We start from the raw sequence: 22,383 nt of genomic DNA, 5'->3' as shown, positions 1-22,383 counted from the left end.
GGGAGATAGAGTCAGATGCAAAACCCCAGTGCCCCCTACTCTGGCAGGATCACTCTGGCTGTCTTCTTGCCCCACCTCGGGGGGTTCAATTTCTTCAACTGATAAATGGGGGCTCCTGATGCCCACATCTCAGGATGCTTGTGAAATGAGGTGTGTGAAGTACTTGTGCAGGGCCTGGTATACAGCTGTTGCTCAATGTGTGTTCCTTCCTCCCTGCCCCAGGCAGAACTCAGTCTTACTTTGACAAGGATGAAATGGGAAGGCATAAATGCACTGCTGGCTTTGTCTCTGAGATCAGAAACCCAAAGTGCTCCTGGGCCCAGGCAGGTACCAGGAGTGATGGAGGCTGTCCTGGAAATATTCCAGCCTTCCACAAAGAAACTGCCTTCCTGCCCTCACTGTATTGTGTTAGAAACATGAAGAAAACCTCTTTTAAAAGAATATACAGAATTTAAAATATTGTTGGCAGAATTTTATATTCAAAGGGAAAACATCCTAAAACACAGAGCTTAGAAAGATCAGAAAGATTAGAAAGATCATTCTTACTATCAGCTATGTTAGAAAATATAATGAAATCAGAAAGAAAAACTTAGTTCAGGTGTCCAGTCCTTGGCCACACCAGAGGCAGCCTTCCAAACTGGTTATCTGATTGATTATGCACCTTGAAGGTGTTTCTTAATTTTCAGTGTCAAGTTCAAATCCCTTGGTGCCATGATGTCTCACATACACACAGCCTGCTCTGGGTCAAGTCACCAGGACTTTGCCTGTGCCTTGGAGTGTCCCCTGCCCCTCCTCCTCTACCAGGATCTTCCCAACCCCAACCCTTCCATTGAGGTTCAGTGCACATCCCAGCATGCGGCCCCTCATCTGTGGCCCCAGGCTCCCTCAGGGCACTGACCACTCTGTCCTATCACTGGTGATTCACTGGTCCATCCTGTTACTAGACAATCAGCTCTGTAGGAGGAGGAATGAAGTAAAATAGTTCCCTCTACATTTAATCCGAGTATCAGAAAAAGCATCAGCCCACGATAAAGCACAAATAAACAATGGTCATGGGGATGTGGAGGCAACAGGGGTTGGTGGGGACTGAGGCAAAGTGGAAAATATAGCCACCCTCTTGCACCGTCCAGCCCAGGGGGCAGTCATCTCTCCACTCCTGTCAAGTAGTCTGCTTTTTTGAAAGAAGCTAGAAAGCAAGATTTGTATGTGACATGTACCCAGTTTCTCCCTAAGGCGACCAGTTCTATTTCCAAAACCAGAAAATAGGACCCAGAGGCCAGAAAACAGGTCCTTGGCTGGTCCGCAGCTGTAACTTCTGATCTAGAAACCAGCACCACAAAAGAATCCAGAACCAAGACAGCACACTGATGTGATTCCAAAATAGAGATTTATTTATTAAGGATTATTTAGTTTCTGCATAAAAATCACCAATTGTTCCTCATTGGGTTTTTCACACACATTGATTCTTTGGGGGGAGGTTTGCATTGATCGCCCCAACACTTTAAAAATACAGCTCTTTTTAGCGCCAGGAAGGACAGTTAAGGCAACAAGGCATGGTCTTGGGTTCATCCACTCCCCCTCGCACGTGGTAGGTAGTTTCTTAGGTTGGAAAAGCTGTCCCTGAAGAAAACAGTTATGCAGTCGTCTGTGATCAATTATTTGTGCCTGACAGCTTTAAAATAACCTCCCCTCCTTTGTCATCAAAGGCTTGCTGGTTGGTTTCAGCTATAAAAACACTGTCTGGCAAAAGACAGGAAGAAAGAGCAGGCTCTCTAATGACAGTGCTGTGAGGTCTGGCTGTGCAAACCACATGAGAACACACACCAGTTTGCTTTAAAAAAAAAAAAATCCTGCAATAGGGTCCCTGCATAATTTCAAATCAAACGCCTCATGGTCCTTAAAATACCCCAAACATCATTCAGTCAGATCCTCAGAAGGACACGTGACTATTTTTAAAGTGAGGTGTCTGACACCAGTCCCCCCAGAGTCATGCTCTGCGTTGGGGGGACAAAAAGCCAAAAAACCCTAGGACTTGATTTATTAGAAACATTAATCGATTTTTGCCACACTGAAATGAAGGTACAAAGTCAGCCTGTGCTGTTGTGAAATTCAAAGGAGATTTGGAAAGTAAGATCGCTATTTATTGCTCCAGGTTAGACCCCAAAAAATGACTTTAAAAACCAGGGCCGGCCCCTTGCAGACCCGGTCCTATTCGGGGCCGCTCTGGGGGGCGCCGCAGCCAGCCGGGGGCGGCCAGCTGGATTCACAGTGATTCGGGTGTGCCTGTTTCTGCACGTGGCCGTGGGGCCGGGGTGGTCGCCGCCGGGTGTGCCTACACCTTGTAGTTGAGCTCGGCGTTCATCTTGGTGTACATCTCGTAGATGACGTCGATGGTGGCCGTGTAGTTGACCAGGAAGAGGCGGACCTTCTCCAGGCACTCCTCCTCCGTCACGTTCTGGCCCTTGGAGAGCGCCTTCAGGAAGTCGGACTTATACGGCGCTGCGTACAGGGCTGCCTTGAGATGGAGGAGAGGGGAGGTGGCGTGGTGTTAGCGGAGGAGGGTGGCCCGGGCCACCAGGCCAGGCATGTCAGGTGCTGGGAGGGGATGCCCCCGAGGTCCGTGCTGGGCAGGCGTCTGTGCTACTCATGGTGTTGGAAGGGAAAGGCAAAGGGAAATGTGTGTGTGTTCCCTTCTACCCCCGTGAGGGACAGCAGGAAGGACACCAGCTTTGGGGACAGACAGACCTGGGTTCAAATTCCAGCTTGTGCCGCTGACTAGCTGTGAGCCTTGAGCAAGTTACTTAGCCTCTCTGAGCCTCAGTTTCCTCATCTGTAAAATGGGATAACAATGGCACCTACCCAGTTGGGGTGCTTTGGTAAGGATTAAGGAAGTCATGCAAAGTGCCCCGCACAGCACCAGGCACACAGTAGGTGCTCAGCATGGACGAGCCTCCTCCCTTTGGGTTCCCTGCTCTGGAGAAGATGAATAGCTTCTTCTGAAACCCACTTTCTGAGCAGAAGAGATGACTGCAAATCTATGCTGTTTCTCTTTTGTCGTTCAGGGGGTGACACTTCCCGAAACTTCAGGGCTTCCCCAACAACTTGGACCCTCCAGAGAACCAAAAATTCACAGGATTTTCATAGCCAGAAGGAGAAGGATGCAATTGGAATAAAAACTTCGGCTAGGAAGAGTCTGAGAGGGCGAGGAAATCACAAACAGTAACGTTGTCATTAAGAATCAAAATAATAACAGCTTGATTGCTGACTATAAACCATGTGCTCTTTATACAGAGTAACTGGTTGACTCTTCACAATGATCCTGTGAGGTAGGGCCTATTTTACACCCATTTGCAAGATGTGGATATGGAGGCTCAGGGAGGCAGAATCCCAGCCCCTGATCTTCTCACTCTGTGACCTCTGCCAAGATACGTCATGTCTCTCTGGGCATCAGTTTCCTCATCTGTGAAATGGAAGCGAGGAGAATGCCCACCTCGTGGTACATTTGTGAAGATCACCCCTCATGGGCGGCCCGCCCTGGGCCAGACACTCAGGACCCACGGTTCTTACTGAGGGAGTGGCTGCGAGGGGGCAACGCCCTGTGAGGGGTCGGGGACAGGGCTTCTGTGGTGCCCACCCAGGATAGGTGCTGTCCCCAGCCCTGCCAGGGCGGAGCACCCAGAGGTGGCCAGATTTCCTGGTGACTAGCAGCTCCTGCTTGGACCCAGCGGACTCCTGACCCAGCCTGCTCACGACCTGTGCCGCGTGGAACAGAGACGCCCACAGACCCCAGTTCTCGTGGGACTGAGCATGGGCAGGCAGTGGGAGCTGCAGAGAAGAGGTGGCCACAGCAGGCTGAGCAGATGAGGGGGCGGCAAGAGGCCAGGAGGCCAAGATAGTGCGGGGCAACCCGAGGGGCTCTCAAGGCCTCCTGTGGGGGCCTCTCCCGGAGCCAGGCTGGTGCTTCCCCAATACAAGTCATCATGAGCCTCCTGGGCCAGTGGGCACAGGGGCCCATCCTCCTCTCCCCCACCGGTGCAAGGGTCCCAGATGATCCAGGGGGCCAGGGAGGCCAGCCCACCATCAGCCTGAGGTCCTCGGTCTCTGCTGTGGTTTCTCCCGTGGCCTCCCAATCAGGCCTCCCAGGACAAGGCCCCTCATCAGAACCACCACTGAGCATCTAGGAAAAGGCCCGCCAGCCCACGGGGCCCCTCGGTGCACCAGCCTCACCCCAGGTGGACGGGGGAGCCCTTCCTGAGCCCGGGGTGGGGGGCAAACGCAGCAGTGGCGGCGGAGGGGCGCAGCTCCAGAGCACGGAGCAGGGGGCGGACCCCCACAGGCCGGGGGTCCTCTGGGGCCTGTGTGGCAGCTCACCTGGAAGATCTTCTGCACGATCCAGCCGTGGTACTTCTTGAGGGCCATCTCGTAGGCCTTGGTGGCGTTGACGCGGATGAGGTTGGGGTGGTTCTCGTCCCGCTCGCCGTCACAGATGCTCTGCAGGAAGACCTGGATGAAGCGGAGGCCTCTGCAGCAGGAAAGGAGACGCCGCTTTAGGGCCCTGCCCGCGGCGCTCCTCCAGCCGGCCCGCCCCCGCCAGGGACCCGGATGCACGCTGAGTTAAGCACCTGCTGTGAGCCGGGGATGCGTGCGCACTGAAGAGAGCGGTTATTCCCCAACTGGCATGTCTACACCGGCTTCTGAGTAACGTGACCCCCTGGCTGACCTCACATGTCCCAAGCACCCTGTCTATACGAGGCCTGGGGCCACCCCTGCTTGGCTGTACAGTCTAGGAGGACAGGGTCTGGGCCCCTCTTGCCCATTTCCGTGGCCACATGGCCTCCCACAGGCCAGCATGTGGCAGAGGGCCATCAGTGCATCAGGACTGAAGCCACAGAACTGGTCCTCTGAGGGCTCACGGAGCACCGAGCAAGGACACCCTGGGAACACTGGAGAGCCTGAACCCTGGGCACGGGTTCCCCGCCTCGACCACTGCCCAAGCCACAGTCTGCATCCTCCAGTAACCACCTGGGCCCTTCCTCTGGGGTAGGATACTGCTTTGAAAGCCAGGAGAAAGGCATGAGTTATAGCAGGGCGACCAACTTGAAAATCAAATCAATGCCAGTGGCTTTAATCCACATCGTCTCATGAGGCTGAGCTCAGTGCCGTCTGCCCACTGTATGGAGGGGAACACTGAAGCACCCCCAAAAGGCCCACTCAAAGGCTGGGATGTGAACCCAGCCTGTCTCACTCCCCAACTGGGCTCCTCTGCTCCCTCCCTGCAGGGGAGGGGACCAGGTTAGGGGGAGGGGTTTTTAGAGGCAGGAGAGCTGGGCCTACCCCAGGACTGAAGGAATAAAGTTAAGCTCTGTCACCTATGAGGGGAAGGGAACTGCTCTGTGCTTGGATCCCAACCCTCAGCCATCATGGATCAGCCTGGGGTGTGAAAGTGAGCTCAGGGTCCAATCCCAGCCCTGCCCTGATTGGCCACCTCTCCTGAGCCTCTGCCTCTCCCAGCCCTAACGATCCCCCATCTTCTCAGAAGCTGGGATGATTGATTCCTTCTCCAGCCCCATCAGACCCTGTTGCTGGTCAGCTCCATGCCCCTCAGTGGCTCCCCAGGACCCCCGGGCAGACTGGAACTCATCCTTGTCCAAACTCACCTCATCTCTCCCTGCTCCTGCCTCGTGTCCAGAGCCATGACTGGACCAGACCCTCCTGGAAGGGCAGATACGCCGTCCCTGCCCTGCCCTCCCACTTCTGCTAGGCCTCTTCCTCCTGGGACCCTCCTGCTCAGCCTTGGAGGCCCTGCTTGACGGCCCTCATCTGGGAAGCCCTCCCCAACTTCCCTCCTCTCCAGGCTCTGATATGCTGCTGTCAGGATCTGCCCCAAGCCTGACCCCCACCCAGGCTGTGACACCCCAAGAGGGACCATGCCTCCCGATACAGTATCCCACACACCCAGCACCGGGCACAGCACACAGCAGGTGCTTATTATGTGCTTGACGTGGTGACATCCACCTGCATCTGCCCTCCCAGTCACCTGGCTCTGCCCAGGTGTGATCTGGACACAAATAATCTAACTGATCTGAATGTCCCTACCTACCTTGCTCTTCCCAAGAAAACTACAGAACCTGCCACTGGATGGACTGGGGGTATTCCTCATTCCAGGTCCGTGAGTGCAGTGTTGAGAGGCAGCTCAGTGGGGGCGAGTCGTAAAAGAGGCCGTAAGGGTGTTAATTACAGCCCACCTACCCCGGGATGCCCACACAGGCCCCACCCTCCAGGGAGCAGACTTCCTGTTCTGTTTCACCAAAGACGTGCAGGGTGGGAGGGGGGCTAGCTTCAGGGGATGCAGAGAGAGGGGAAGAGCGCCCTTCCTGACTCCAGGCCCCAGAGAAAGGGCAACATTGGGAACATCCATGGGGCAGAGAATGGGTCCCTGGCTTCAGAGCTGCTGCTGGGTTCTGTGGTGTTTGCACAGCTAAAGGAGAATTCTGGAGCCTGCAGAGAGCAGTGTGTGAGCCCAGCAAGCAAGCTGCCTGGCCTCTCTGAGCCTCAGTAGCTTCATCTGTAAGATGGGAACAACTGCATGTGGCTTCAAGTTTGCTAGGACAGTAGGTATCCTGGTTACAAGCACTGTCAACCCCGGGGTCAGATTGTCTGGGGTCAAATCCCGTATCGAGGTACCCTGCCCCCAGCCCACAGGATGAATTTGTGCAAATTAGATAGGGTCCTTTCTCCTCCAGATGCTGTATTTCTGTCAAGAAGCTGTCATACTACCCAAATCTACCACGTGTGTGATGTGACTAGCACTAGACAGGACATCTTTGTGCAGTGCACACTCTGCACAACTGTGCTCGGCCACTCAGTCCCAGCTCTGCGCCTGCACCCTGGGCACGGGATTTGGCCTCTGGTAGCCCCGGGGCCTCCTCTGGAAGATGGGGATAATCATCACACCTAACTCACCATGCATGAAATGCGATCTGGGATCTAAAGAGCTTGCACAATGGCCAGAGTGTGCGCTATTATGCTATGCCTCTGATGGGGCTAGAACAAGCCAGGAAGTGTCACCATCAGGCAAGTCTTGGCCCTGGGGGTGCTTTCTTGGTCACTAACTAGCGTCACATGAGAAGAATGCCTATGTGAAAGAATGGAAGTGACCATCCTGTGCCATCAGTGCAGACACCGTGGGGTAGCAGCAGGGTGTGACATCTCTCCTCCACAGGGCAGACCCCCAGGCCCACTAGCCACACACAGGCTGCCACCCGAGCCCATCCATCACCTCTTCAGCCACATCAGTGCCAGCGTGGCCCCTACTTTGGGCCACTCTGCTCCGTACATTTCCTTCTCCACCTCCAGGATGTTCTGCAGGGTCCGGAACTTGGCTGGGTTGGTGTCATACACAGCTTTGATTTTCTGAAATGGAACATACGGGAACACATGGGCGTTTATCCCTTAGGAAGGCTGTCCCCAATGATGGCCAACCCGCGTGCTGGGTAGAGGAGCACCCCGCCAGGGCCAGGACCCGCGGTGGGGCTTGTTGTAACAATAACTACCGGACTGTCTGCATTTACTGAGCACCTCCCCTGAGTCAGGACACGCCAAGTTCTTCCTGGGTGCAGCCTTATCATATCCTTGTGGCACCCCTGACGTTGCTTTCACTGTCCCCATTTGCAGATGAGGAAACTGAGGCTCAGAGAGGGGAAGTGATGTGCTCAACGTCACACAGCTGGTGCAGGTGGGAGCGGGTTCCAGCACAGGCGAGTCCCTGTTCCCCACGCTATTGACAGAGCCTCGGACCCCAGGTATCTGAAGTTTCACTTTTGTGGACAAATGAAAATAGGTTCCTGGAGCAGGGTGGGTATAGCTCAGGGGTAGAGCACATGCTTAGCATACATCAGGTCCTGGGTTCAATCCCCAGTACCTCCATTAAAATAAATAAGTAAACCTAATTGCCTCTCCCCAAAACAAAAACAACAAATAAATAAATAATATATATGTATTTTTGAAAGATTCCTGGGATTCAAAGATGTCCCGGAACAAGGCTCCTGAGTTGGAGCCAGGCTGCTTGGATTTGAATCCCACCTCTGACATTTCTTTGCTGTGAGTCCTTCAACATCTCTGAGCCTCAGCTCCCTCATCTGTAAAATGGGGATAATAACACAGAACCAGCCGCACAGTGGATCCTGTTTGGGGGGACGGTACATCACGGGTACTGGGGCTGCCGGGCCAAGTACGTACTGTGATGTTGCCACTTATGTCCGCCTTGATGGGAGTAAACACTGGAGAGCCAAGGCAATCTGGAGACAAAACAAGAACAGAGATTTAGATTCTCAACAAGGGCGATATTCAGGATCTCCATGCGTCATGGAGGCCTGGGGACGGGAGTAGGGGGTCATTTCATGTGTTTAGGGAAAGGCAGAGCTGTTTGTAGGTGTCAAAAAAGTTCATGGGCCAGTAAATTTGGAGTGTTAGGCTCCAGATGAGTCCAGTTTCTTATGGCAGGACTTGTCAGAGCCTTTAAAATGCAAACAGACTCTCTAGGAGGCAAACCCTTTTGTCCACAGCACCCTTTCTCTCTGGGACAAGATGTCCTGTAACTGCACTGTCTAATATGGGCCGCATGTGGCTACTGAGCCCTTGAAATATGCTGAGTGTGAGCGAGGAACTGAGTTTGTAATTTTATGTAACTTTTATTTATTTAAATTTAAATAGCCACAAGCAGCTGGTGGCTACCATATTGGACAGCACAGCCGTATCTTGCAGGACTAATGTTCTGAGAAACCATCTTGTTCAACATGGCAGATGGCCATCAATGAACCAGCTGGCTTGGAGGCAGATTGAGGAACTTCACAAGGTGGGAGAAGAGGGAGATTTATGAAGTATGACCTTCTTGCTCACCAGCTTATAAGGAAGAAGGGAGCTGGTGGCTGGGAGGTGTCATGGTTCTGAGACTCTACTTAAGAGCCCAGGAGAACCCACCAGCAGGGGGACGTAACGAAGCGTGAGGAACAGGGGCTCCACACAAAGATGTCCCAGCAGGCCACAAGTGGGTCCCGAACCCACAGCAGGGGGACGCCAGCACCAGCTTCCCCTTGTCCGCAGGCCAGGCAGGGCCCTCGGAACACGTGCCAACTGACCTCACCAGAGCAGAGGACTGGGGGAGGGACTCCTGTGGACTGAATTCCACCCAAGGTGACCCAAGCACACCTGGCCAGCCATGTGGAACATTCTAATCATAGCTGTTAAAAGAGGGTGCTTTGGGGAAACAGCATTAGACATAATAAATGAAACAGCCCATAACCCAATGGAAAGGCAGGGTAGAAATCCCGACAGACTGGGTTTGAATCTAGGCAAGCAAGTCTCCTGACCTCTGCATGCCTCAGTTTCCTCACATGTCAAATGGGGCAGTAATAGTACTTATTTCATAGGTTGTTGTAGGGATTAAAAATCATGGACTTGGCGGGGAGGGTAACAGCTCAGTGGCAGAGCACAGGCTTAGCATGCATGAGGTCCTGGGTTCAATCCCCACTACCTCCATTAAAAACAAAAAACAAAAAAATGCCCCCAAAACCATGCACTGAACACACTTAGCTCAGCACATGAACCCTCAGGAAATGAACTCTGATCATCTTTATTAAAAATAAATCTTTTTATTACATTTTGTGGGGAAAGTAATTATGTTTATTTGTTTATTTAATGGAGGTACTGGGGATTGAACCCAGGACCTCGTGCATGCTAAGCACGCTCTCTACCACTTGAGCTACACCTGCCCCTTGAGCATCTTTATGACTTTGTATCATGACTAGGGTCAGGCTCCATGGTCTAGCAAAGGTCACCCAGGCTTGGAAGCTGCCAGGCCCTCTGGGACCTCCTCTGGGCAGGAACCCTGGGCCTGCGCCCCCTGCCACTTGGACTCCCTGCCTTGCCCTGCTGCAGGCTCCTGGGCACAGAATCCATGGGCTGAGTGGTCAGCCCCCTCCTCTCAGCTACTGGACCTCTCCCCAACGGGCTAGGCTGGAGCCTCCCCTAGGGTGGCCACAGGAGCTGCTCCGAGGTGCTGAGTGGAGGGTGCAGGCAGCCTGTAACACCTAATCATGGGTGCCCCGGCCTCCCGGATGGGCCTGCCAAGTGCATAAATGATGTAACGACTCCACCCATCCTTTAATCTTCCATGATGTATCACTGACTTCATCTTGCAAGACCAACCTGGGGAGGGTGTGCAATTTGCTAGCCCTGGGACGGGTTCTCTCCTGAGACACTAACTACTGGCTCCCCCAAAGGACAACATATTCTAGAATTAAATAATGATGTAAGAAAGCCAAGGTTTCCCACCACTAGTGACTCTTCCCCTCTTGACCGTGCAGTCAGCGGTCACCAATTCCGACCCTCACAGGGACCAGGCAGGTGCCAGGGACAGGCTGTGTGTGGATGGGCAAAACCCTTCCAAGGGGACAGCCACTCCGTGGCTCCAGCTGACGGCTTCCTGTCCTCATCGTTCAAAAATGTATGCTGTCCAAAGACAGAGAGCAGACTGATGGATGGATCGACAGGTACAATCAAACACTGACGGTAGAATCTAAGTGGCAGGTGTATGAATAATCACTGTAAAATTCTTCCAATTTTGCTGTATGCTTGAAATTCTTCATATAAAATATTGGGGAAAAAATGTCAGGGTTTTCTTTTCCCTGATCAGAAAAAGTCACACTTCTTTCTACTTTTTCTCCAAGTCCACGGCACTGCTACCACAATTACACGTCACATGTTACACTCATAACCCTCTGTTTTCCACCTGTCTCCCCTGCGGACTTGCGCTCTGAGAGGGCAGAGGCCAGGTGGCCTCGGTCCCCCTGCTGTGCCTGCAGCGCCTGGCGTGGAGCTGGACCCCAGCAGGTTCCTGGGCTTCTGCAGCATGCACGAGGGAGCAGATCGTGGGGATGGTGAATCTGCAAGCACACCTCCTGCCAGGCTCTTTTTCTAGTCACTTTCTCGCAGGGGTCTGAGGACCCGGAGGACTAAGACGGCAGACACTGCAGGAAGGGGCGTGGCCTCAGTTTCCCCGTCTGTAAAGGGAGAACACTAGGAGGAACCCCCACCGTGTAGGGTGGCTGTGATGGGGAGAGGTGCCATCTGTGCAGAGGGAGCGCTCAGAGCCTGGCTGTGATTTCCTTACTGCCACGGGCTGACGTTTAAGTAAAGGCGCCAGTGATGGGGATGCAGAACCAAGCCCCAGGGACAGATCATCGCCAACCACTAGCTTTTCCCAGTAACTCAGGTCACTCGATGTGCATTTTAGAGATACAGAGAATGTAATTCGGCCTCCCTGGCCCTGAAAATGGCTCTCCTGCAGTTCTGAGCAGCCCCCCAGGTGGCGGGGAGAAAGGCTTTTTGTTTTGGGTTCTCCTGAAGGTCACTGTGGTCAGTGGGAGCTGGGCTCAAAGGCAGCTGTTCTTGTGCTCCGTGTGACATCCGGGACAGAGATTCTGCTCAGCCGTGGGGCAGGACGTGGGGCCGGGATGTACTTCTGGAGCTGGGAGCAGAGCAGAAGTAGAGAGGGGAGGCTAGGTGGGGGCTGGGAGAGGGACCTCAGGATCCACTGCCCCGCTGCACCAGCAGGAAACGCGTGACTTCCCACAGAGGTGCGCACACTGGAGTCAGGTGGGCAGACCCTGGACGTGGGCCACCTGCTATCAGGGGGAGAAGCAGGGCAGAGCTCCAGAGTCCTGGTCCTGGGTTTGGGCCTCAGTTCTGGTGTCACTGTGGATGAGTGACTTGATTGCGCTGGGCTCAGGCCCCTCACTTTCCATGGCCCCCAGGTGCTGGGCAAACAGGAGGTGCTCCAGGGGAGCTGAAGCGGCTTCAAATCATCCTGCAGAGGACACTGGGCTCACAGGTGCCTTTGATGTGGCCCAAGGCCACCAGGAAAGCCCAGAGACTTGCCCAGGTTTATGTGGCGAGAGCCAGGCACTCAGATACAAGTGCCAAGGCTGGTTCCACTCCTCCCTCTTTCTAGAACATTTCCATCTGCCTGCATGAACTCAACAAAAGTGAGGGAACTCTGGCAGGAAAACCCAAAGACAATTCTCATCCCCAGGCACACAGTGGCCTAAGAGTTCACACTGAGACTGGGCCCTGCTCTGGACAGGTTCCAGCCAGTCAGCCAGGTTTGCCTTTCCGACAGAAGGCAGCCCTGCCTGAGAATTACCTTTCTTGTCTTACCTGTTTTGCAGTTATCCCAAACTTGTTTTTTTGTTGTTGTTGTCAGCAAATAGTCTCTTTAGAATGCCACCCATCCAACTTAAAAAAAAAAAATGCCACCAAGAACCTGCCAGGAGGGAGGGAGGGGCTTGGATGGTTTTTAAGTTCGTATCTTAACTCCAGGGTGAAAAGAAGTTGTCTCAAAAACAAAAGGAAAATCAGATACAGTCACACCATCTCACTTCATAGAGCAACTGTAATGGGCACAGATTCTAAATACAGTCAAGCCTTGGTTATCTGGAACTAGTGGCAAATGGCAAATGGCTTTTCTAAGCATGTGACTCAACCCAAAAGGCATAAGAAAAAGACCAATAAATCTGACTGCAAAACCCAGAAATCTTTGATATGGGGCCGGGGAGGGGTAAGGGGGAATCCCCATCACCAGTTAAAGCCAAACAACAAACTGATCAGGGGAGGGGGTGGTCTGTGTAACAAAAATCATAGGCCAAAGGCTATTATCCCTAATATGTAAAGAGCACTAACAAATCAATAAGAAGAACAACCACCACCTTATAGAAAAATGGACAATTAACAGAAGAAATGAAAAGACCTTTAATCTTAGTAATAAAAAGAAAAAAAAAGAACAGTGAAATAGTTTTCATCTACCAAATTTTATGAATGCCCCAACCTTCTCTCTAGTTCAACCATTCTGGATGGAACTTTTAAAAAAATGTGACTCCAGTGTCCCTGCTTTCATACAGCAAGACAGTCACAGTTTTCTAAACAGGGTCATCATCAAAAATAGGAATTATGACAAAGATGTGGCCCAGTGACATCACAGGCTCCCCTTGACCCTTCCTTAAATGGTTCTATATGGTATGTTTTCAGGATTTTAGGACAGCTCTGCATAGCTTTTTAAAAACTCCTGATGGTAGATGGTCCTTTCCTCCCACTTTTCCTGCAGTGCTGGGATTCTGCTAGATTCTTGGAAAACAAATAGCCAGCTCTGTCAGCATCATCTGCAAAATAAGAGGAAACAGGCACCCAGCAAAGCATTCTGTGCATGACCCCTGTGACAGTTCCACCTTGGTCTGCGCCATCGTTCAAATGGGTGGCATCCCCCAGGCAGGAGAATTCCCTGTAAGCCAGCAGTCACCACATGCCGCACAAAATCAGATTCATTTCCTCTTTTTCTGGCCTTGACGTAGTTGGAAAGCACCGTTATGCTCCCAGCAAGACCACGGCGCCAATGTGGAAATTTCCATCCAAGCTGCCCCCCAACGCCTGCCTCCTCAGACAACCACCTCTTACAGCAGGTGATGTTCCGGACATTGGGTAACAGGGTGAACGCATCGCCTCCACCCTGGCCCGCCCTCTTGTTCATCTCAGGCATACTTTCATTCAAGAACAAAAAGCATTCTGGTTTTTAAGACTGGAAAAACTGTGTGATCCAGTGTAGAAATACCTGAGCCAACGAATACATACTTATTTGAAAAAGGAGGAACAGGATGTCTGTGTTATGATGCTGGGAGCCTGGTTTGGGGAGGTTCTATCTATTTCCAATTCAATTTTTTTTTTCAATAGCTGGACAATAAGGTTTCGGTGTTAAACACGTGGGGCAGATTAACTTTACAGATCCTGGGTTGCAAGGATGACAATGGAAGGCACTCAAATTACGGCTGATGGAGATGAATCATTTATTAACCCGTGTGTGTGTGTGTGTGTGTGTGTGTGTGTGTGTGAGAGAGATGGCTCAGTCTGTGTGTGTGTGTGTATGTGTGTGTGTGTGTGTGTGAGCGTGTGTGATGGCTCAGTCTGCGATAAAGCCTATTTTGAGGAAGAGCCCCGAGAATGTCCGCCTTCCTAAAACTGGTTCCCACTCTAAATTCTGCTCTCAAAGAGGAGAGAATGTTTATTCGACGTCTCCAAATGCTGCTTTTAAAAATCACCTCCTGTGACATGCCAACTCTTTTTGTCCAGTTGTCCCTTTTGGCAAAGACCAGCCTTGAACTGGGAATGCAGATGGGGAAATGATTTCTCTAGCTTGCTGTGTGGCCTGGGAGAAATTAATTAATCTCTCTGAGCCGCAGTTGCCTCCTGTGTCCAATGTGGCTAACGCTAGACCCCACCTTGCAGGGTTGTTGCGAGGCTTAAGTGAGGTAGTGCAAATAAAGGATTTAGCATAGTTTCTGGCTCAGTTTTTTTTTTTAAAGGCACTCTTCACGATTGTGACTATGGTTATAAATGATATCATCATTCTTCAGAGAAGAAATCCAGAAAAGAATGATTCCAAGGATGAAGAAATTAAAAGAGAAAGAGAGGAAGGGAGGGAGGGAGGAGAAAGAATGAGAGAAACAGACAAACAAATGTTGTCAACTGATGGGTAAAATTAGCAGGGGTCTTCCAGTTATAAAATAAGGACTTAAAATGTATTCCTGACCATTAAAGTCTGAGATCTCAGAAGGAGGTGGAATAAGGAATGTGGGGGAACAGCTGTGCAAAAGATGAATTCTTTCTGAGTCAGGGGGAGTATGCACTGGCCGGGATGGAAAGCGGAGGTTTTACGGTGCCCTGGAGAGGGCTGATCAGTTGTAATGACTTTTAAAAGCTCAGATATGGTTAACATGATAACGTTGGGGGAAGAAAAAAAAAAAGTAAAAGGCTCTGATACAAGTAACAGTGTAAGAATGTAACACAAGGAGTTAACATTCGTCCTGGCCATTTTTAAACTGAAACAATGAAACCTCAGACGAGAAGTCGACATTGCCATTCTAATAAGCTCACTGAAATAAGCACACTGTCACCAGCGCCAGAGGGGGACGTCCTGTCATTTCCCCTCCCTCACAAACAGCATGGAAAGGCCCTTTCTGCTCTGGAAGACTTGTTGCAGGGCTGGTCCCCTTCAAAGCTCCGTAGGCCACTTAACTAGCTACATGATTTGGTCAAATCCCTTCACCACTCTGAACCTCGGTCTCGTCTTCTGTAAAATGGTTGCCAATTCCTCCTAACTCAGAAGGTTAGGATAAGGACTGAAAATGAGATTATCACCTAGTTCAACGCTTGGCCCCTGGGAGTCGCTCAAAACAGGGGTTATGCTAGCCAGGATGGGGGTCACTGAACTATATGGGGTCGTTATATTTTGCAAAGGCCTTTGTCATGCCTTCTTTCTACTCCCTTTCAGGTTCCACCTTGGCTGGGCACCTATGCTCTGCCGGGAGCATTGCTGGGGCCTGGGAGGCGATGCACAGTGGAGCACCGTTCCTCCAAGCCACCCTGTGCAGCAGATGCCACACAGATGAGGAAGGAGGCGGGGGTGGAGGAGCTAGCAAGTGATAGAGGGGATGTTTGGGTCTTTTCCCTCTTGCTTTTATATCCTCTTCCCTCCTGGAGCAGAGACCAGACCTCAACCCCTGACCTCAGGGCCAGGTTTCTCTGAACACAGAGGAGCAAGAGGATCTAATTGCTGTCACCGGGGGACCAGAGCAGGTGAGCACCACTGGTCTGTGCTCTGCACTGGCCTCTGGAAATGAGAATTGCTTCAGCAGCCAGCTGGCCCCGAGCCCTGGCAGCTGCTCACCAAAAGCCAGAGGCCGCTTCTTTTTGCAAGATCCTTGTTTCCCAAGGGGGCTGTGTGGCAAGAGGCGCAGTTGCTACAGGTCTGAGGCTGCCTCTCCCACCTGTGCAAAAAGATGGAGCGACTCTGGGCGTGGGGCACCAGAAGCATTTGAGGGAGGCCCAGCTTCCCCATTTGACAGCTGGAACTGCAGGCTCAGAGAGGGGAAGAACTTGGGTGTGGGCACACAGCTGTGGCACCATAGAACCAGCATGCAGGCTCAGGCTGGCTCTGCTTGATGTCAATGTCAAGTTTCTTTCCATTCGTCTACCTATGGACTTTAATTCATAGGCTTCAGTGGACAATAGACCCAGGTTCAAAGCAACTGCTTCCCTCTAAGACAAAAGCAGCAACTCATGGGCTGATACAGACAGACAGGATAACACAATGGGGCCCTGGTGGCCCTCTCATCAGGTGTTACTCCGGTCTTCCTTGGGCCAGGGGAGCTCTGGGGTGTGACTCACCAGCACACAGTAGGTGCACCACCAGCACACAGTAGGTGCTCCTCAAGGCTAATGAAACCTCACTCGCTACTTGCAAACACACCTCCAACTGATGAAAGGAGTCCACAGGCAGTTCCAAAATTGCAAAACCCATTGCAGAAAGTGGCTCCTCCCCTGTTCTCCCCAAAGTACATTGTTGCAACGTACATTGTTTCTTCCTCCTCCAAGTGTCCCAGGCACACAGTCTACTTCTCCTTCCTACAGAATTCAGCTCTCAAAAAACACTCAACCAAAATGATAAGGAGAGGGTGGGGGTAACAGCTCAGCGGTAGAAATGATAGGGAGGGTATAACTCAGAGGGAGAGCGCATGCTTAGCATGCATGAGGTCTTGGGTTCAATCCTTAATATCTCTATTAAAATAAATAAATAAACCTAATTATCTCCCCCCCAAAAAAACAAAAAAATGATAACACACCTGCTATAGGATAAAAGTTAATATAGTTTCTTGTTTCTCTTTCTTGGGATACTCTATACAACCCCCCCCCCCAAAATTGTTATCAACCTAAAAAAAGAAAACCCATTGCGGAGTTGTGGTAGGTGGTCCCGAGTTCCAAAAGGTTCGTGTCGCAATGGGACAACTCCTTGGAGACCAAGGGGTGCGGGTGGGGCTGGCTCCCCCGCGGTTCATGCGATGTCCCAATTTGAGGAAAGACTGAGCTGTCTGGGCGATTTCCCACTGGACGATTTCCATACCCCAGTCATTTAAACCTGCATTCACACAAGCCAGAGTTACGGGCCCAGCTCGGCAGGATGATTAGGAGGCACACGCCTCGGAGGAAACCTGCCTATCCGGTCTGGGGTTCCCTGCATCTTGGATAAGTCACTGCGGAGCCAGCTGAGCTACTGGATTTCTTCAGTGGCCGAGCGAGCTGGCTCCACTGGTGGGGGTCTTCTCCTCGACCAGACAGGAAGCCGGGCAGACACAACGGCACAAGCACTGCAGAAAGAGCCCAGAGGCCTGAGTTCTGCTCTGGCTCTGTGGTTCCTCACTGGCTGTGTGTCCCTGGGCAAGTCACCTAACCTCTCTGGCCTTGGTTTCTTTGGCTGCAAAACAAGAAGATAATTCTGGGCTTCTGCACTGCCAGTGCCCCTCCCCATCCCCCGACAAGACAGCAAGCAATGAACCAGAGTAATGGAAGAAACACTGTTTCTGGGGTTACTCTCAGACTGTTTAATGAGTGTCTGATACTTGTAAGGCTCGATTCTACAGACATTCATTTAATTAAGCTTAAAGGCCTGAATGGAGAAAAATTGCCCCCAGTGTCTGGATCTTAAGAACCAAGAGGTAGAAATCATCACTTTCAGCTCCTGAATCTTTGCTTGCTCCCTAAACAGTCTGAGCAAATAGGTGTCAATCATCTCATGCATCAATTCTAATGCACCTGGAGTGGTTGTGGGAAGAAAAATGCCAAGGCTGTGTTTAGACTCAAAGGGGAAAACAGTATCATGATTGATTATTAATGTCTGCCATGGGTACAGGGCGGGAGCTACATATTTTAATTTGGACCTGTGTTTTAATTTAGAAGGAGAGGAGAGAGAAGAAAGCAAAACACTTTTAGAAAGAACCCAGAAAAATGGGAATGGAACCAAAGCAATCACTCAAGAAACATCACTAGCTCACCAAGTGCTAGGCACTGAAATAACTCAAAGTGTCAGGCAAGACTTTCTGGATAAGATGACCCCTAAGCTGATGCTTTAAGGGTAAGTGAAATCCAGCCAGGTAAAAGGAAGGCCGTGGGCTGGAGAGGAGTGGTACACTAGGCAGAGACTGACACAGGTGAGGTGCCAGAGGCAAGTGATGGCCTGGTACCATCTGCAGGGCTGCAAGCCATTCAGAAAGGCTACAGCACAGATTTCAAGGCAGGGTAATAGGGAGACACTGAGGCTTCTAGGCAGGGAGTGACAAGATTAAATGATAACTACATCTCTCCCTCTCCCTTCCCCTTCCCTCCGTCAATTGTTAATGTTCTAGAACAGCTGCATAATTGACATAAAAGATGAGCGAGCAGGGACTCACAGAAGTCAGATGCAAACTGATCGGTCAGATGTGAGATCCGATTACTGGGTCAAGGAGGAGAAAAGAGATGGACAAAGGGCTGACCTCTAAGTGGACAGAGCAAAACCGGTACAACTCAGGAGACTCAGGCTGAACGTGGAAGAAGAACAGGTCCAGGACGTGGATGCTCTGAGCCACATCTACCCTGCAGCCCAAAGGATCGGCATTCATCAGGCCCAACTAATTCTGTCACAAACCACACCTGATGAAGGTTTAAGAAATGTGGTTGTTCTAACAGGTGAAAAGCCTTCACCTCCTTCCACCCAGCAATTTCCTTTCTAAAAATTAGAAATAACCAAAGAAGTATGCAAAGAAATATATATGAGAATGGTCAGTGTAGCATGGTTTACTAGAGCCAAAAACCAAGAAGCAATGTAAGCGTCCAAAAGCAGAGGATTGGTTAAATTAAACTATGGCCACATTCAAACAACAAAATTCTAAGTAGCCATGAAAAGTGATGATAGACATGGAAAGGCAGTTATGCTCTATTTTTGGGTGAAAACAAGCAGCTTGTACATTTTCCCTTAAAGTTACATTTTTTTTAACAGAGGTACTGGGGATTGAACCCAGGACCTCGTGCCTGCTAAGTATGCACCCCACCACTGAGCTATACCCTCCCCCCATTTTCCCTTAAAGGTAGATAAAGATATAAATGAGTCTGAGAGGAAGATACTCAGAAATGTCAGCATTGATTCTCTCTTAAAACAACAGCAGCAACAACAACAAAAACAACTCTGCCTCAAAAGGCTGAGAGAGAATTAAGGGACTAATCTACACAGAGCACTGAGCACACAGTAAATGCTCAATAAATGGCAGGTAGTTTTTTTTTTTTTTAACATATCATTTCTTCTTGCCCAGTTTTCCTAGGAGAAACAGATCTTCCTTACAGAATTAAATACTTTTCAAAATCACAGCTTTCAGCCCTCTGCCATATTTATGCCAAGAGCAGGAGTTCTCAACTAGGGGCAATTCTGTCTCCCTGTGGGTATTTTTGGTTGTTATGACTTGGGAAGGGGGCAGGGGGCTACTGGTATTGAGTAGAGAGAGGCCAGGGATGCTGGTAAACATCTTCCAAGGCAGGGGACAGCCCCCACTGCAAAGAATGGCTCAGCCCCAATGTCAGCGGTGCCACGGTGGAGAGACCCTGATTTGGAGGAAACTGGCAGGGCAGTGCCTTTCGGGTTTCTTGTGTCCCAGGCCTGCTCCATTCCAGAGACACACATGCCGACCAGATCATCCAAGGGACCAGATGCTCCCAAGATCTAGACGAAGCCCCTGTATTAGAGCTCGACCCCTGAGTACCGGAGGAAATCCACTGGTGGGGGCATCCTCCTCAAACTTCAATCCTGGGGAGGAACCCTCCCCCAAGAAGAGCCTAATGGTTCAACATGGATTATCACGTTTTTTTTTGAGTGCTAAGAATGGTCCTCTGTGAGCCAACCCACTGAGGCTTCTGCATAAAGGGCGCTTCTGTCAACAGATGCAATGCCCCACAGCACACGGCTTGCAGCAAAGACAAGGGTCTTTTGAGCTCAGGGAGAGGGGGAGGGGAACGCTCATCCACCCCGGCACCAGATCACTGCTGGCTCCAGCTGCCACCATCCCTTTTCCTCTAAAACCAGCCAGATAATCACATCAAAGGAAGGTGTCCCCAAAGGCAGAACAGACGGGCAATCTTGCTGACGCTGAGGGAGGAAAAGACCACAGAGCTTCACTCGGGGCTCCTCCACCTCAGCCCCGCTAACATTCGGGGCAGGGGCTGTCCTGGGCACTAGAGGATGTTTTACAGTATCCCTGGCCTCTACCCTGTAGCTGCCAGTAGCAACTCCCTGTGCCCCCCGCCACCAGGTTGTGACAACCAAAAATGCCCCTAGATATTGCCAGATGTCCCCTGAGGTGGCGAAACTGCCCTCAGTTGAGAAGGACTAGCTTCAACACATTCTGAATCCTTGTTTAGGGCAAGTGGGCTCTGTTCTGCGAATGTTCATAGAACCAAAGGTGGGAGTGCGGAGGCACTGTCACCAAAATAAACAATTCCTCAATGCGAAAACCAGTTAGCTCCCAAGCCCCTGCCTGGAGATTTGATGTCATCTCCACGCTGCGATACTGATAATGAGAGTGTTCTGTACATTTAACAAGTACTGCTGAGCACCTACTGTGCGCCGGCCATGGTTCTGGTTACCGGCGATGCAGAAGTGGTCATAAAAGACCCAAGTCTGAGAATCATACAAACCAGTCAATGGCACTCACTCAAACACTGATTAGTCAATCATCTACTCTAAGAAGGAACCAAAAACTGCATCCAGGAACTTGTATAACAACCAGTCTCCCAACAGCTAAGATCTGTTTGGCACTTAAGACCTCAGAACTGTACACACACCACCTCACTGACTCCTCGCAGCTGGTCTAGGAGATCAGCATGCCCATTTCTCAGATGGGGATGCGGAGGCTCAAGAGGTAGAGAAGGAGAGTGGGGGATACGACTTCACATAGCCTCAACCACCCCAGAACCCCCACCACTGCAGAAGCATCGGCCCCACAGAGAGCCCCGATCACCCACTAGGGGGTAAAGGGAGTGACTGCCCTGGGTGCCACATCCATTCTGTCCACGTCAGTGTCAAGGTTCTGTCAGTTCACAGGTGTCAGCTGGACTCTGCCCTGGGGACTGGTCTCTTCCTACAAGACCACCAAGTGAACCAGCAGGGCTGGCCTCTGGGCAAGCTCACAGGGGAGAGAAGAAAGCAGAGCTCAGGTTGCATCCTTTACTTTGGACCAGAAAGGCAAAGAGCAGGGGCCAATGGTGGTGTCTTCCATTTCCCATTTTCTATCTAGGGTGTGGGCTGGGCTGAGGGAGGGGAGAAAGGAGGGTCTGCAACTGGTTTAAGGCCGCCTTCCAGTTCTCCTGTGACCTCCTAGGGCATGCCAGATCAGGGAGGGGTCTTCTTTTGCCAAGCACCCAGTGTCTGATGTCACCCCACAAAGCAACTCCCCTGGTCCTGACCCCTGTTCTAAATGAGGGAAAATTTTAGGTGATTTTCCCTAGGGAGGAGCCCCAGAGTTTTGTGACTCCATCTTCAAAAGCCCCCTCCTCACCTTGCCAGGCTTCCTGCCCTTGGGGGGGGGGTGGCTGGGGGATGTCTTTGATCTGGAATGGGGGGACTCTGAGGAAAGAAGGGTTCACTAGGTCCCATGAGGGAGAGGCTGGGAGAATTTACAGAAAATAGGGGGTTTATGAAATGAGGGTCGGTTCATTTTTAGGGGAAAGGAGTTGAGGGCCACTCTGAAAGCAGTGATGGGGTAGGGGATAAAGGACTTTGTAGGGGGCGAGGGGGTGGGACGCTTTCTATGCGATGGAGGTTAGAAGAACTGGGATTTGAAAGAGTAAGGGGTGTTTGTCAGGAGACGGACGATTGGGGCGCACAGGGAGTGGGGGCATCTGAAGGATATGTTGGAACCTGAGGTGTCTGGAGAGACAGGTTTGGGAATGTCTAGGGGAGATGGAGGAACTGGGGCTGTCTGGGAAGAGATGAAGGATGTGACATGTTCGAGGGGGAGAGGATCTGGGAGTGGTCCGAGATAAGGAAAATTGGGGGTGCTTGGAGGAAAAGGGGATCTCGGGTGCCTGGGAAAGTAAGACTTGTGGTGTCTGGGGGAGGTATGGTTTGGGGATGCTCGGGAGGAGGAGGATGCGGGTGTGTGTGGAAGCGCTCGGGGCATGGCCCCGAGCCAGCTCCCCACTTCACCCCAGCTCACCGAAAAAGGGCGGCAGGTGGGACACCGCCTCGAGGAAGGGCCCGGTCTCGATCTGCTTGTCCGCGGGCAGCGGCTTCAGCAGGTGCTCCGCCAGCAGCGCCATTTCGGGGTCGAGGCCCGCGGTGATGCCCCAGCCGGCGCCGCGGGCGTCCACGCCGCCCCTCGGGCCGCCGCCGTCAGCGCCGGGGCCGTCACTGCCGCCCGCCGTAGACTCAGGGGACGCCAGCGTCGCCACTTCCGCCCGCACCGCGCCCCGCTTAGC

At 51.6% G+C, this 22,383-nt stretch overlaps 1 protein-coding gene across 1 annotated transcript; it reads right to left on the bottom strand.

Annotated features, from left to right (window-relative positions):
- Nucleotides 1-1,368: 1,368 nt before the first annotated feature.
- On the bottom strand, nt 1,369-22,383 carry GLTP (glycolipid transfer protein). The gene is made up of 5 exons (XM_010963585.2): nt 22,122-22,383; nt 8,239-8,297; nt 7,280-7,413; nt 4,372-4,522; nt 1,369-2,515 (listed from the first exon to the last, which is right to left on the bottom strand). Exons 1-5 carry the CDS (start codon nt 22,222-22,224, stop codon nt 2,333-2,335), a joined length of 630 nt encoding a protein of 209 aa, XP_010961887.1. The 5' UTR covers nt 22,225-22,383; the 3' UTR covers nt 1,369-2,332.

Source organism: Camelus bactrianus, chromosome 32 (genome assembly GCF_048773025.1).
Source record: "Camelus bactrianus isolate YW-2024 breed Bactrian camel chromosome 32, ASM4877302v1, whole genome shotgun sequence".
NCBI lineage: Eukaryota > Metazoa > Chordata > Mammalia > Artiodactyla > Camelidae > Camelus > Camelus bactrianus.
This window is presented reverse-complemented; position numbering and strand designations above follow the sequence as displayed.

Bases quoted from the DNA above. Each gene is read 5' to 3' on its own strand.
- GLTP (XM_010963585.2), bottom strand. From the start codon at position 22,224: ATGGCGCTGCTGGCGGAGCACCTGCTGAAGCCGCTGCCCGCGGACAAG. The intron at 8,298-22,121 runs GTGAGCTGGGGT...TTTTGTCTCCAG, and splicing joins CCACCTGCCGCCCTTTTTCG to ATTGCCTTGGCTCTCCAGTG. The intron at 7,414-8,238 runs GTACGTACTTGG...GTTCCATTTCAG, and splicing joins ACATAAGTGGCAACATCACA to AAAATCAAAGCTGTGTATGA.